This window comes from Aythya ferina (genome assembly GCF_964211825.1).
Source record: "Aythya ferina genome assembly, chromosome: 3".
Lineage (NCBI taxonomy): Eukaryota > Metazoa > Chordata > Aves > Anseriformes > Anatidae > Aythya > Aythya ferina.
In genome coordinates this window covers 99060280-99077498 of record NC_140298.1, presented here as the reverse complement: position 1 = coordinate 99077498, position 17219 = coordinate 99060280, and the positions used below count along the sequence as shown (strand labels likewise).

The window sequence follows — 17219 nt, the reverse complement described above, 5'->3', positions numbered from 1 at the left end:
TTTTTTTGTTGTTGTTTGTTTTTTTCTTGGATTTTTTTAATGGCTTGGAATAAAAATTAGGAAGTTAGAGCCAATTTGTAGGAAAATGATAGTGTGGTATATGCTTCTTTTTAAGCAGCATAAAGATAATTCTTATTCACAGTAGTTAAAATTTGAAGTTGTTCATGTGAACATGCATGTTAGTGTCAGCTAAAGCCTTTGTCTGAGGCCCTTTTAAAGCCAACAGCTTGATGTTTTAGCATATTTATGAAATATATGCTTAAAAATTTATTTCAAAGCATTAAATAGTATTTTTGTTCTGCTGTAGTAGTAGGACAAAGACAAATTCAGATTGCTTTCCTATCTATTTATCTATTAAAAAAAAAGCCATTGGGATTATGGGAATTTCTGCTCCATTAATACTAATGGAAGCCAAGTAGGACTTAAGTACCTGTAGGAAGTGATAGGTACAAAAGATTTCTATCCAGACTGTAGGATATTGCACGGTGTTTGATTGACTTGTGATAAAGGCTGATACTCATCTAAGAGATGAAAATCATTTTATAGTTGTTCTTGGGTGGATAGGATGAAGCTTTTAATCTATCTTGATAGCAAGAACTAGAAATTTTTTCTACGTCTGAAGACTGCATTTTTGAGAACATCCTGTCTACCACACAGTTCCCATCCGATGGGAGGACGGTAAGACATGGGAGGAAATGCTACATACTATTTCCTGGAAGGATACTGAACATCAAATTCACACTAGTGTTAAAGGAAGGCTCTGGTAATAAATACTGGGAATAATTTCTTTGGGAATTAATTAGGATTTCCTGTGATTCAAAAAAGCACTTCATACTTTTCCACAAGCAGCAAAATGAATAGGGCAAGAATAGTATTTCCCCCAAAAGTGATGTTCACTATCCTAGAAGGACCATCCAAGGGACCTGGGGTCTTGCATCTACCTTTGCTGTGCTATTTCAGCATTGCATCATGTTGATCAGTCAGATTGAACAAAGAAGGTGTTTTGGGAAAAATACTCAGTTCCTGAAAAGGAAACAGAAGGCCTTGCAAAATTAAATCAAACACCAATATAGACTAACTTAGTATGGCAAATAACTGTTCTATGAATGATATAAAAAAATACTTCTCACTTTTACAAAAAAGAGATAATTTCAAGAAGCTTCTTCCCTGAATAGTAGTAGAATAACATAATAGTAATGAGAACATACTTGTTGGGTCAAGAATAAGCCCTAGCATAGATTTCAGCAGCCCCTAAACCCGTTGACCCAACTAAACTGAACAAGGGGTTTCTGAACGTTGTAGATATCTGCATATTGTTGTTATGAAAGTGGTAGACTTCACATTAAAATAGTTAGATATTCACTGGCTTTCTCTATGGAAAGCAGTTTGTGAATCTTTCTTTACTAATTACTTGAAATCTTTTTGTGCTTTTCATCTAAATTTATTTGTGGAAAGATTAAATCAGTTTTGTCCCATTCTTTCCTGCTCTTTAGCTAAAATATCTTTTCTGTTTTATTCTTTTGCTAATAGATTCTTTCATCTCAGATTCTCAGATTCTTTCATCTGAGTTTTATTCTTTAAAGCTATTTTTTTTTCTCCTTTGGAAACAAGCTTTCTATCCTTCGTCATCCTGTTCCTCATCCAGTTTTGAACATTGGTGATGGGAATTGTCAACAGGACTTCAAACAATGCCTTGTACAATAATATTATTTTCTATGTTTCCATATAAGATCTCTTTTTCTCATTAACTTTTTTTCTAAACAGTCCAGAGAAGTTTTTGTCTATGCCAGGCTGGAAAAAAAAAAAAAAAAAATTAATTGGTCAATATTTACAAAATGTTAGTGTAGATTCTGTGTGGAAATTACCTAGAATGAAATTGGGCTTGCTGTTGGTTTTGTTTGTTTTCAGGCTGTAAATTGTTTTTCAGAGTAAGGTAAAAGCTAAACTTGCTATTAGGTAAACCAGTGCATGTTTCAGTAACACAGTAACAGAACTTCTGAATCTGACAGTAGAGATTTAAGAAGCGAAATAAAGAGACATTGTACTCAGGTTGAGATGTTAACTCAGCATGTGTAGTGGAAATGTGGAACATCTTGTAAACATGATAAAAGATCTGAAAATCATTCCTAAACAGTCAAGCTGACCTGAATAAAACATTGTTCAGTTCTCTTTACTGTACTGTATTTTTCAGAATATGAATGCTATGCTTTGCATTGCATCTCATATTTTCCAGCCTGACTTCATCCAAACCTTTATTTGCATTAATGTTATCTTGAGCATAATAAAACTCTTGACATTGATACAGTTTATTTGACCATTTCAGTTTGAATGAAAATTTAAATGTTTCTTGAAAAGGCAGAAAAAAAATCTTAAAAGTAATCAGCAAAAGTACTGTTATGGAATTGACTCTTACAAGCAGGAGGTATTTTTTTATATCCTAAATATCAAATACATCCACAGATGCTTGACAAAAAAGGCACTCTTTAATGCAAAAGCTGAGTGTGCTGAAACAAAGATAGAAAGCGTTCCATCAGCAGATGAAGATGATGAGCCAGCATGTTCCTCATGGAACTCAAAACTCAAAAACAGTGAAATGTGTTCCTATTGAATGAGCTTAATTTGCACAGTAACTTAAACTTTAAATATAGTCAGGTCTGCTTCAACTACCAATAAAACCATTGGTTTTGTCTGTGAGGTGTGATGCAAGCTGTTGGCATGAAAGCTTCTTTAAAGTGGTCTGTTTCCAGCATATGTGGAAAAATTCAAAAATACTTGAGCCTCATTCTGTTTTGTGTGTGTGTGAAATGTATAAATACATTTTTATATATGTACATATACACATAAAGACATGTATAATCTCCATTTATTTTTTCATCAGTTGCTGAATTTCCATCTGTTCAGTCTCTGTAGCACCCCTGTGTATAGTACACCTTGCAGGCTACATCTGTGCCTAGCATTGCTTTGTGCTCTCTTTAACATCTAATATTAAACCTGGATGAATTTTTCCAGTCACCATTTTCTTTGTTAATGTAGAACATGGGTTATTCCCAAAATCAACCTGAAAGCTTTGTAACCAGAAAGAGCACTGAAAACCTGGATGAAGTACCTACTTGAACTACTATGCAGTATCTAATTCTTCAAGTAATTCAGAAAATAGGGTTTGCTCAGACAAGTCCCATGAAAGTAGAAGAGGGCTCAACACTTGGTTTTACTTGCTTTTCCAAGACTGGGGTATACATTTAGTACTGAGACTTACTAGAGAGTATAATTCCTGGAATGATGCACAACTTTCTTGATATTATCCAAGCTACCTTGAAAAAACTTCATGAAATTGCATTAAATATACACTTAAATATACAGCTGCTCTTAAAACAAAAAATCCCCACCTTCTCTAGCCAACCTGTTCCAGTGCCTTACTACCCTCTGTGTGAAGAATTTCCTCTGAGCATATAACCTACATTTCCTTTCTTTTATATTTAAACCATTCCCTTTGTCCTCCTGACACTGTATGCCCATGTAAAAAAAAAAAAAAAAAAAAAAAGTCATCCTCAATCTCTTTTTGTAAGCCCCCTTTAGGTACTGAAAGTCTGCAATGAAGTCGCCCCAGAGCCTTCTCTTCTCCAGGCTGAACACTCCCAGCCTGCTCTAACAGGTCCACGTCCTTCTTGTGTTGGGGGCCCAGACCTGCATACCCAAAGTGAGGGCCTCACGAGGGCAGAGTTAGAGGGAGACAATCACCTCCCTCAACCTGTTGGTCATGCCCGTGTTGATGCAGCCCAGGGTACTTCTGGGCTGCAACCTTTTGGGTACAAGAAGATTTTTATCAAAAAGTAGAGAAAGACAAGTATTTTTGTTACCTCAAGCTATGGTCTCCTTTAAGTAAAAAGAACAGCTAAGGCAAGGGAATATTTGTTCTGAGAGTGATTTGCTGAATATCATGTCTCCTGACCTTTGATCAGATGAGCATTATTAGGGATTAATTGGATCAATGATGGCATATGACATACTTCAAGTATCTGCACAGAAAGACCTATGCTTATATCTGATTATAGCAGCTTAGTACCTGTAGATATAAAATGTCTTAGACCTTCTCAACCATCTGTTCAGTGAGACCTGATTGTTGTTTTGTATATGCTGAGGGTTTTTGAGGTGACTCCACATTTCAAAATAAATAAAAAGTGCTTTTAAGAAAATTAGCAGTTTAATATCTATAAGACATTTGAGAGTTCAGTTGTAAGATTCCTGACATGGAACATTTAGCTCAGATCCATTTCCCAAACAAATGGTTCAGAATTTCTTCAGAAACAACTAAACTGAAATTTTTAAGTATCTATATGTCTGCTCTGCTCTAGAGGCTCAGCTTAAAACCCTTTCTTCTCATGTTAAAGGCTGAGAGAGGTGGTATAAGAACATGGAAAAAGAATTGCAGTAGGTTGAAAAAGGAACTGATCAGTGTTCTGGTGTGTTTCAAGAACTGAAAGAATTACTTTCATAACTTAGTATTTAGGATACAGTTGAGCTGCTGTTTTTCTGTGTGAATGAGAGTTTTACACAGGCTTTTTTGTGAGTAGGCATTAACACCTGGAATACTTTATTGCCATACAGGGCCTGAAAAGTTTATTTCTTCAGAAAGTTCTAGTGTGTAACATAGCAAAATATGCTTTTGCTTTACTCTTGTTTGTACCACCATCGCCTGATCTTTCATTTTGTCTTGCTTCTTCTCTGCTCAACAATTTGTATTGCATATTCTTTTACCCCTTTTCACATATTCCTTACTTCAACTCCATCTTGTCTTTAAAAACAGAGGAATTGTCACATTCTAAAGATGCCTATCTTTCACTATGCATGGTGATAAAACCATAAAATGGACATTGCCCAATAAATACCCGGTAGTGAGCTTTAATGTTATAAGGTATTTTGTTTCTTTTCATCGTGATGTTGTAACCTAGATAATGCAGGAAGCTGACTTAAATTTTGGGCAGCATATCTGTGAACTCAACATCACCTACGTGGGTTTGGGCCAAAGTTGATATTACCTAAACAATAGCTGTTATGAATAGCAAAGCCTTGGACTTAAAAACATCAAAGAGTGGGCCATTATCTGCATTAAACTTCTACATCCATAAAACATGATGAAGTATACACATACAGTCAATTAAACCTCAGAAGTTCTTAATCTCCAAGATGCCGCTTTGCCAGAAGTCATGTGAAGTAAGAAACAGTATCAGTTAGGTTTTTATTATTGCATATGATCATAAATAGATATTTTTGAGGCAGTGCTTTTTCAATATTCTATAACCTCGCTGTGAAAATACATTTTTGTTTACATTCCAGCAACCAAGTGAGTGTTCTTTTTTGTTGTTGTTGTTTTTGTTTTTTTATTAAATTAGTCATAGAGTATATGCAAGATTACTTTTTTTTTTTTTTTTGAGGGAATACTCAAAATGATAGTCACATCACAAGCAAACCATACATTCTCTACTTCCATAAAATAATACTGTTTTCTGTTCTAGTTTTCATAATTTTGATTGTTTCTTAAACTCTTGACTGGAAAATGTAGTTGTAACAAAGGACTTTCCTTTGTTTTGTGTGTGCTCATAGTTAGTAATAAACATAAGACTACATACTTCTATAACTTTGTTTTTATACATTCCAGAGTATCTTATGTGTTTTCAGAAGTATTCTATGCATTTTTTATTGTTGTCATAACATAAATTAAATAGTTTCCATTGTTTTGTTTCTAGGGAGACATATCTAGAGGCATACATGTGTTCATTGAGACAATTGAACTTTTCTAAGATTGCCATTTAGAATATCTAGATTTTTTTATGGTCAAAACCACTGCTAGTCCACATATCTCGAATTTTTAAAAATTTAGTAGTGAGGTAGGTTATGTGGTACATAAAACTAGAGGACTGAACAGCTTGCAGGAAACCGGTATGTAGGAATAGATAACGGTTCCCTCAAAATCCAGCAAAGCCTTACCTCTTTGTTACACGTGCACCCTTTACACTGTTTCTTGGACTACCTCTGACACAATTCACCTAAGAATTCAAATCGCTGCAGGGCATAACTTTGTGTTCATAGATTATTTTTATAGGTGCTGTTTTACATAATAGTTCAGGACTCAAATATAATGGCAACAGAGAGGGTAAGTTTAGATCTAGTAAAAGGTAGATATTTCTGAGTATGCCTGATCATATATAACCAAAGCCTCAGATTTTCCTCATGTTCTTCAAAAAGGTGCCTTACCACTGAGACATTTTCAGCTTTATAACTCTTCAGAGAAAAGAGCATTATATCAGACAGCAGGCAGTCCAACTACTCTGTCCATATTGGTGATCTAGCACACAATTTAGTGCTTTGACTTCAACCTGGTTAATGCTGCCTTCTAATGTAATATCAGGTAAGTTTTAGGCCTGTTTCCTTACTCTTTGAAATAGCTGCCCTATTTAATACATGTGCTGGTATTTCTTCTTGAGGTCAGGGAAGAGATAAAGGCCCTAATTGCAAAGATATCTTTCCTTTCTATGGTTAATCTTCCATTTGCTGGCTTCTTTTTTGTCTGTTCTGTAACCTTGGAATAGATTTCATTACTGTATACAGAGACTCCTCTTTTTTCAAAACCTGCTAATATTAAAACAGTTTACGGAACTGATGGCTTTCCTAGATTAATGATGTCAAACTAATGAGGAACATTTCTGTGTTCAAAATTGTATTATTTTATATGACTCTGGTTCTAGGGTGTGGAATACATCAATTCACATTCAAAATCTCTAGCTCTCAACATTGAAGTTTCTTCAATCTGATTTCTTTTGATTTCTCTTAGTCTTCATTGTTAGACGTGTAACTTCATTATCATTCTTCTGTATACATTAGGCTGGATATTAGGATAAATTTCTTTCCTGAAAGTTGTGTGGCATTGGAACAGGCTGCCCAGGGAAGTGGTTGAGTCACCATCCAAGGAGGTCTTTAAAGAAACATGTAGATGTAGAACTTAGTAACATAGTCTAGTAGTGGACTTGTCAGTATGGGGTTAAGGGTTGGACCAGATGATCTTAGAGGTCTTGATCCATTAGCTTTGTGTTGTCTATCATTTATTCTGCAGCCTTGGTTCGCTGCTGTGTCACTAATACTTCTCTCATTCTTCCATCTCAGCTTTCCGTGGCTTCCAGTTTCTCCAGTGTTCTCTGCTGTCCATCCCCTTCATTTTTTTCTTTGTCTGCTGATTTCTTCATTCATGACTTTATCTCCTCATCAAAAGATCTGTTGTGACAGTCCTCTGTGCTGATTCATCTCACTTTTTTTTTTTTTTTTTTTTATCCTTTCGCATTCAAAAATAAATCCATGGTCTCTGCAGAATGTACTCTGTGTTCATTAAGTTCTGTCACTCTTCTGCATAAAGAGCTCTGTTCTTACTGGTGTAACAGTCAGTTACCTATGGGCATCTTTCTGTGGAGTTAGGGTGATGACGCTTACATTTGGAATTCACCTTATATGGAATGGTAATGTTCTGTTTCTACATTTTGAAGGAGAATTAGGGAAAATTGAACAGGTGCAGAGAAGAGTAAGTATGGTGGCTGGAGCAAGAAGTCACTGATACGAGGTAACTAAGTTATTTCTAATGCAATAGCCTGAAGATTTGAAAAATGATTGACTGTAAAAGCATAAGGAAGGTAAATGCCAAGAAAGGAAGGTTTCAACCAAAGGCTAATGTTGATAAACAAACAACAACAACAACAAAAAATGCAGATGTAAACTAGTAGTGAATTAGGACACTACTTGGACATTAAGAAAGGTCATTAAATGATCATTAAAAATGGACATTAAGAAAGTTGTCTTAGCCACTAGGGGAGCAGGACTCTGAAATAGCCTCTCCAAATGGCTAATGGGGGCAAAAAGAGTGGCCAGAAAATTGGTTTAATGTCTGCCAACACACTAACCAAAGTCTCAGAGAATGTGCTTCATTTAGTTCCATGTTCCTGATCTCATCTATATACAGGTTGTCTTTCATCTAATAAAGCCTATAGTTAACTATATTGTTATCTTCTTTTATGTTTCCGTTTGCAGTTCCTTAGTATTGTGTTTAACCCTCTTTAAAGCAGTATCTCTTGCACACAGCTGAAACCATAGGCTCCAGCTATGCTTCTAAATTAAACGTTGTAAGGAAATGTACTTGAGTACTGAGAATTTATCACTTTTTCTACTGAATTTTCAGCAGGTCCCTGGCATGATTTTGATCTGGGAAAGGCAGTGGATGTCAAATGATTCCTTACTAGTTTTGGAAGTTACATGTGCCAGTAGCTGTCCCCAGTAGGCGATCTGAATGAAGCTACCTTGGTTTCAAAACAGTGCAATAACGTGAACAGGGCCATACTCCGACATTTGGCCTTGGTACAGCTCCATTCACTGATATAAATATAACTGGTAGTTCCAAGTCTCTGGTGACCTCTTTGTAATCATGTATTAGATATTGTATTCTCTCCTCCCTTAACCTGATAGATGGTGATCATATGCTTTCCTTGTAACATTCATGCTCCCTAAATTCTATTGCTTGGCTAAGTCTATAACTGCCTTTATGTCTACAGTTATTGTGTATCACTGAGAACACCCCTTCATTTTTGGTTAGGATTTCCCAGCCAGCTACCTTTTGTCCTTTTTCATTTACTAGAAACAATTTTCTGCAAACTCCTCATAACTACCTTTGTTCAAGATCTGTCTCTCTTTGCTTTATTCTGCTACTACTTCATTAACTAATTATTAATTCAAGCTAAAAATGATGAAATAGAATATGAAACTGCCTGTTGCTGATCACTATAGAGCATGTGTGATTTTCAAGTTGAATTTTTTTGTTTTTAGAAATTCTCATCTTCTAAGCAATGTGAGTCCTACGTATTGTTCTCTGGATACTGTTTCAGCTGCAGCCTTTTCTTTCCATTCCTGCTTTTTGTCCTGTTACAATTCCGTTGTTGGAACATTCTTCTCTGACCTTTGCAAATTCAATATTCCTTTACTCTCACCTAAATTTGGTTCTTACTTGAAAGTTAATGTATTGCCCTGTCTCTTTGACTGCTTAAGTTCTTTTTTAAGTTAAGTGTGTCTTGTAGTTCAAACAGAACTGTAAGATCTCTCTGTCAGACCCAGCTTTCATCTTGTTCTTGTGAATTTTACAGATTGAATTTAGTGGTTTGCCTACTATTCAAGCTTAAGCCATTTCTCTGCCTACATTCAAACCTAATCATAGCCCAGAGCTGCTGCATTCCTTAAGTAAAAATTTTAGGTCTTTGGTTGTTTGTCCTGAGTTCTAACCCTAATTCAAAAGGTGTTCTTGTCATCAGCAGTGACCCTGACATCCTCAGAATTTACTACAGGATATTTCTTTGCACACACCCTGTGTTCCACGTTCTAAAACAATGTGCTGGATCCAGTAGAAAATGCATCTCTTCAATCCTTGCAGTTCCTACCCAAATTGTATTCAGAATATAGCTTAGTATGCCTTATCAGAATATGAAGGAGCAGCAGCAGCAGTCATCACTATAAGAAATGAACCTATTTAAACCCCTGTTAACAATGAATTAAAGAATATCTCAAGTTGGAATTGACTCACAAGTATCTTCAAGTCCAACTCCTAGCTCTGCACAGGACCACCCAAAAACCAAGCCATATGTCTGAGAGAATTGTCCAAATGCTTCTTGAGCTCTGTCGGGCACCCATACCACAACTATAAGAATGGAACAAAGTACCACGTACTAGTAGTTCCACAGAAACAGTAAGAACTAAAGAGTCTCCAGCATGTTATTTTACTTATTTTATCAAGTTTTTCTCGCTGCAGTTTCAAAAGCTAAAACAAACAAACCCAACTCCCCTACCACCACCTTCACGTTGTTTCTCCTTGCAGGGCAACACAGCAGCACGCTTTCAACTAGACAAGTTCAAAATGTATTGTTTTAATTTCACTTGATCAAACTCTACATTTACTTTAGGATTTGGCTGATCATTATTTTTTTGGGCTTTTATAAACCATAATCTAGTTAACTGTGCACATTCATTGGTACATGTGGAAATAGGAACTGTTGCTAACTGGATCCTGTAATCAAATTCTAATTCCACCTTTAAAGTTTTGACTGTAATGTAGTAACTCATATTTAATTCAGAATGAACCGTAATTAATTTGCTGGTATTACTCTATCCTTTGCTTGTCTTGCAACGATCCAGATCTATCTCTATTCATTGTAAGCGCATCAAATCCAGAAATATAATGCCTCATCTCATTCTTGATATTGCTTGTCCACCAATTAATCTTTCTTTTTTCCCCTTACTATACTGAACGCTGATCCCAATCTTAACGTTAGCAGTAGCTCAGTCTCCCTCTCAGACCTAGGGTAAACTGATTTACTTCTGAAGAAAGAGTAACCATCCTAGCTTCTTGTGGGGCTGCTAGTGGTTTTAGCATTGCATTTGGAATTCCTGTTCTCAGCCTAGCATTATCACCACAGTGCATACTTGTCCTCGTACCAGATCAGCAGTTAATTAAGCTCTTTAATAAAAATTATTAATTAAAACTCACCAATGGACATGAGTAGTTTGAATACTAATTTTCACTGTGAGAGTGGACACTTGTGCAAGAATTGTTACAGAGAAATACTGCTTAGTTCACTTAGCTGAAACCTAACCAGGATCAAAGTGGTTTGTTAATTCGCTAGTTACAGATAATGTGCTGGTAGTATGTGATCAATATCAGTGTTACAGCAAGTAAACCAAAATATTAGGTAACTGCAAAATGTTAATAAACACCTCAACTTTCTGAGTGCTCTTTATAACTAATCCTCCACATTTTTAATTGCACTTATAGGCATGCATACACTTCATGTTACGTGTAATTGTAATGGCACTTACAGGCATGCATGCATATCAAATGTGCAGTTTTCCATTCATGCACATCCAGCCTCACAGGCAGTGTAAGCTGCAAACACAAACACACACCATCTATTCTGGCAGTGCATGTTGTTCTACTTGCACACGCCTCTTGTTGGAGATGTGGGTACTCCAGCTCTGTGTGCTCTCACAACCCAATGATCCATAAGCTGGCAGGAAAGCCCCACCACAAAGCCACATGTGCATGAAGAGATGTCTTTACTACTTACACCCCATGTTGTCACTCCTGTAGATAGGTGCAGATTGGTCACAGTGCCTGGTGGGGAGGTTGCTCTGCCTGGCCTGGGCATAGGCGATTCCAGCAGGGTAACTTGTAGTGGTATCAAGTCGGGTTTTGACTACTGCTGTTTCCAGTCCAGACTCTCTCCCCACAACTGCAAATTTTCATGCTGCTTTTATACTTATTAAAGTGACTTAGTTTCAAAAGTCTTCTTGAGGATTATCTGTTACTGTTCCATTGAGCAAATGCTTGTGTTCCTCTTTAACATGTCCTGTTGGGAACTGACAATAGTCTTCCTTTTTAACGTGGTAGTTTGGTGTAAATATCCTTCAGACAGTTTAGTGTATTTAATCTATGCATACATGTAGTATTCATACGTACAATTGTATCTTTGCTGGTGGTTTTGTCCAAACCGTTTGCTAAAGTTGGCCATTAAAACCTTATTATAAACTCTTCACTGCTGCTGGCACCAGTTGCAGGACCAAGCAACCTAGTTCTTCAGCCTATTTTACGTTTCTTCTTGAACTTTAAACTCAATACTAATCCTTTCCAAACAAAAGTGCAGTGTCCTATGACAGGTAAACAACTAACATTTCTGTCTGTTCACTGTTAGATACAGCACTCATCCTAAACTCATGAGCAGTAACTGAGGCTTTCAGTCCCTGTTAACACTATATACTAGTGATAATAAAACTTTGTGATACTTGATATATTTGTTTTTCAAAGCACAGATGTTTGTATCCATCTCAATCCCTTAATTGTTTTCCATCGTTTTGTCTGTTTGTTGATTTTCTCTTACTTCTGCTGCACAAACAGGGTTCATGTGGTTGCTTAGTTTTCTAGGTCTCCATCTAACCAATGAGAATTCTGTTGGAGCTTTTCAGTAAGCTGATACTTTTTGGTGGAGCTTTTATTTCAGTAGTATACAACTTCTGTCATGTCTAATGCTGGAGATTCATCTAACTCTACCATTTTGTGTGGCAGTTCCAGTCACTTCTCCCTATTTCTTTACAAAATATAGAGAAAATAGAATTTAGTACATTGAACATACTACTCATTCAGATTGATTTGTAAGTGACAAAAACTTAAGACATATGCTTTAAAGGTTGTACAAGAACTTTGAGTAAGGTAGACAGGCTCTTCAGTTTCAAGGAAAAATAAACCTAGCTAGACTATTGTATTTTCATACAGTATGTTGCATGGCAATGGAAACAATTTTACAACCTTTCAACTTCAAAAGAAACCAGACCCACAGCCCATTTTTCAAAGCAGAGATTTAGGGAAATGTGCATAATAGATGAACAATCAATAATGTGATTACAATCTCAGTCATCAGTACCCTTGATCAGTTGACTTGACTGAGGTGACAGCTGAGTTATAGGGCTTCTTTAACTAATTAGTGTAAATGTAGCAAGTATACCTTTCCTATAACAATTTTCTTGAGAACACTTTCATTCTGCCCTAAGTGTACTGTAATTTAGGATAGTTTTCTCTCTCATTTGCTGTGGGGCTGGTACTGCAGAGTACACATGATGAAGTATAAACTAGAGTGAACCTACTGTCTCAAGTCCTTAATCCACACCAGTGGTCAGAAGTCCTTAGCAAAAAGTTTGTGTCATTCTAGAAAGTCTGTGATTCTGTGATTATAGAATGTAAAGATGAATGAAAATGATATTGTATGTACCATGTCTGTGTATGTTAGGACAATACATATGAATGCTGGCTCCTGCAATAGTAGGTCTCCAACCAGAATTTCTGTATTTCTGTTTTGACCAGTGTGTTTGTAGAACTGTGCTCTGTGTATTCAGATACCATTATTAAGGACTTTCCACAATGTAATTTGTTTTTATTCCAGTATGCTTACTCATAAATTTCGATGATTTCAGTATCATATGCTGTATGTAGCACTGTAGCACCATCTTGTGTGAGCTGCAGATGTGCTTCCAATACATGCATTCAGCAATCTTCATGTGTATCTACTACAATTTCATTTAAAACTATTTAAATTTTAACAATACGTTCTAAAAAATTATTACAGTGCAATTTGAAAAAATTCACTTTCTCATCTGCAGAATATCACATCTATCATAATACAGTATAAGATATATCCACCTGAGTTTATGTAAAACTGATATGAGGAAACAAGAACATGAAACCTCTCCTCCTTATAATACATATGGCAGTTTTCATGATGCCACAAGATGCCTCTTTGTTAGAATGTTCCATATAAGGTATGGAATGCTGCAATCTGAAGGTAATAAATATGCATTTTATGTGGTTTATACCACCAGGATATAGAATTAATGCACAGAGATTAGAATATTGGTGAGAAATAAAATTAAACTATAGTAGGGAAATAGCTGCTATGGAGAATTAAGTTGGAAATGTTGTAAAACACCTGATGGTAATGCTTAAATTTAAAATTAATTAATTTAAAATATGATTTAAAATGCTTTTAAATGATAGATAGCATGTATCAGTTGGGGCAAGTATTTGGAAGTTGTCATTCATAATCAGTTGTAGCACTTTGAGGTTTCTGCGTGTTTGGAAAGATAAACGTGCAAGGGAGCAACAGGTGGGAAGCAAAATGTGTAAAACAATCCTGTTCATATGATAGAGCAAGCAATAACTGGAGATATGATTGTGGTGCATCAAATACTCTCCTACACGTCAAAGCACATTTCACACGTGCTTCTTTTGTTCCATATTTTTGTGCTTTCTGTCTAGGTTCCCCTCATTTTTCTTCATACTTCTGTTGAGCCAATCTCAGTATACTCAACAGTTTGTATAAGAGGAATGATAGTCTTAATTCAAGTTTAGTCCTGGAGGTAACTACTACTTCCATCATTGCTATGAGTCCAACATATTAAAGTGATGGTGACAGTTCTTCTGCTAAATGTAATTAAAAGAGGCTCTTGCTGTCAACTTCCCTTATTGCCACTCTCAGTCTTTTTTTTTTTTTTTTGTGCTATCCATTATCTTAGTTTTCTAAGTGTATTAACATTATGCAGTAATAAATAAATAGTGACTCTAATTCTCCTTGAGTGATTGTCCATTTGGACATTTAGACAATGGGAAACGCTTGTAGTTAATATGTAATATAAGAATTTGTGGCCTTCATTGTAACTCGGCACTTATAGCCATACCTGCTGCTTGATTGTGGCATAAGGTTAAACCACAACTCATCTTCCTTTATACATGCAAATGAATCATGATTTTTAGCACCTCTTTAGGTGCTAGGGCATGAGAAGATACTGATCCCTCATCTTGTGTTTTTTCCCTATGATTTCCTCCATCATAATATAATATCTGGTTTCAAACCGTACTTTCCATGTGAACACATCATATCATCCTGACTCCATTATGCTTGAATTCTTGGTGGAAGATTATGAATTCCTGAATACTTTGCCTTTACTTTCTCTTCTTCAACTGAGAAAGTAAAAAGGATGTTTAGAAAAGCTGCCTTTTTTGGTAGAAGCAACTGGTGGAGGTAGGGACCTAATAAACACAGGCATTCTTGTCTGGTTTTATTTTCACACCAAAAGAAATAGTGATGAGTGACTTCAAATTATGAATATAGAAAGAGAGAGAAAGGTTGTGTGATGAAGAAAGACAGCATTTGACTTCATTTCAATCAACATTCTCCTAGCCCATGGCCAAAAAAAATTTGTATTAGTCTTTAGTGATTGTTACAAATTGTTGTCGTGACAGGAAAGAAACTAGTCGATGGAATGAACATATATATTGACACATTGCAAAAAATAGCTATGCTTTTTATGCATGTATTAGTCATTGTCATTGTTCTCTCTGTTATTTTTTGAGAGAAGTTTGTACTTGGGCTGGGGAGGGCACAAAAAGATTTTTCTTCTGTCATTTGAATTGATAAAAGCAACTAAAAGAAAAATTCTGTGGGTATCATTTGTTGAGGACAAACTGACAAAAAAAGTTGTAGTGGTGCTTCTCTCTACATCCTTTCTTGATCTGAACTTGAAATATGTAAACCAAGAGAATCTTGAGTTTCTGCTTTTGCAGCAGAATTCTGGCAGCAAACATGACTTGGAGATGCAGTCAATGCTGGAAACCTTCAACCTTTGTTTGAACATATGTGCAGCCACCATGACCATATAGCCAATACCTCCTGAATTATCTGAATTAGCTACATAACAGTCTTAATTATTTCCTCTTAACTAGTCTTCCATTGCACCTCATAGGTGTTTTTTTTTTCACTTTTGGATGTGTTCATGCAAGAGATTTAACATTTTACTAAATCAAAGTTAAACAACATGCAAGATACGCTGAAATCCTAGACACTGTAAGCCCAGTGAGAAGAAAAAGAAGAGAGAAGGAATGTGCTATGAATATTTTGCATTTTACTATTTTATATCTCAAGTACTGATTAAAAAACAATAATAATAAAGCAAAATTGCTGCTGTAAGTTTCACATGTTGTGTCAGGAAACTCACAGGGAACAAAGTCCAAAACCAAAACCCAAAAGTTGTTCTGTTGAGCAACCTTTCAGTGTACTGGCACTTTCTTCAGCTCAGCACACCACTTTTGTTCCTACTGTCTTCATGGAACATTATGAATCATACAAAGAAAACTGCTGATCTTTATTTTGGACAGAGTGCTACTTTATGAACTCGGTTATGTTGATAGGCTAGATTTCAAATGTCCTGTACTAAGAATGTAGTGGAAAGCAAGGGCTTTTTCATCTGCAGTTGATACACTCAGATAAATTTGTCTGATATCTTTGTTACTGTTTTCTACTGTTACTTAAGAATATTTTATTCAAGGACTTAATGTATGTGCAATTTAGTAATTTTTCTTTAATTTCTTTCACTTCAGGTAGCTCTTCAAGCAATTCCGTGGAAGTGACAGCACTTTATTCATTTGAAGGACAACAGCCAGGTGACCTGACTTTCAAAGCCGGAGAGAAAATCAAGGTCACAACCAAAACAAGTTCACAGTTTGATTGGTGGGAAGGAAGAACAGGAGATAAAACTGGCATCTTTCCAGCCAATTATGTTGCCTTGAGTAATGACTAAACTTGTATAGAATAAAATGTTGACGCTAAATATATTTAGACTAAAAAATATATTTAAACTTCTCAGAATTTATCAAAAGGCGATTTTTAATCAAGACAAATTCAACACAAAATTCAACTGCATGTAATGGCCTTAGCTTTCCCTTAAACTTATGTCTTAAATAACCATTAGGTGATGGTCAATTTATGATTAAATTTTACTTTTGGGTCAAGTTACTATATGAAAAGTACTCTACTTTGCATCTAGTTTCAATTCTGTCATGCTATATACATGTATTTTTTAAATGAGGGAAAACTTAGAAGTAATTTAAAACTAGACATGCTGAAAAATACTAGCTTCTTTTAAATTATGATTTATGGTCTCTTAATAAAAATACTGTCAAATTTGCATCAAACTATTTGAGTTGGAGTTCTTTACTAAACACACAGTTATTTATTCAGGTATGGCAGAAGAAATTACCTTCACTTTAAAAGTTTTAAAAGTCACTTTAGTCATTGCAGTTTTTCTTAGTAACTACTTTAGGTCTGGTCCCCAGTATAGATCAGTGCAGCTGATAACAGTGATCTGCTATTATGATCTACCAATCTATCAGGTGCTATGTAGCTTAAAGGCATTCCACCTGAAGGGCAAGGCTAAGCCTAGTATAGCAGTAGACTTATCATTAGAAAATCATTCAGTTTCAACCATTGACAAAAATTTCTGGACTTCTTTCAGACTGAGTCACACATTTTTGACAAAGAAATCCAAAAACGAGACAGAAGCAAGACCAAAATTAAGTGTGTTTACTACATTACAATGAAAGTATTCCCTATACTTTGCCTGACAGATGAGGTAAATGTGTATGATCCATCTTTACACAAACACCACCACTGAATACCTGTATGCTTTACGGTATTTTTGTAAGAAGGTATTTTCCAACCAGCTGAAAAATGATATGTAAGCGTAACTGTAGTGAAAGTCTTAGTATATATTTTCTGAAGGATTATTGTAGCATCTACCAATCTCAGGTAAACCAAAAA

The 17219-nt window shown here is 35.7% G+C and overlaps 1 protein-coding gene across 2 annotated transcripts in view; it reads left to right on the top strand.

The window, feature by feature from the left end:
- Window positions 1-16594, top strand: part of SH3YL1 (SH3 and SYLF domain containing 1) — a 46040-nt gene extending 29446 nt beyond the window's left edge. For both annotated transcript variants that reach the window (XM_084516010.1, XM_084516009.1), the window contains exon 10: window positions 16001-16594. In XM_084516010.1, coding sequence (XP_084372136.1) covers window positions 16001-16200 — 200 coding nt within the window. In that variant the 3' untranslated portion in view covers window positions 16201-16594. The remainder of the gene's footprint in view (window positions 1-16000) is intronic.
- Window positions 16595-17219: the final 625 nt, after the last annotated feature.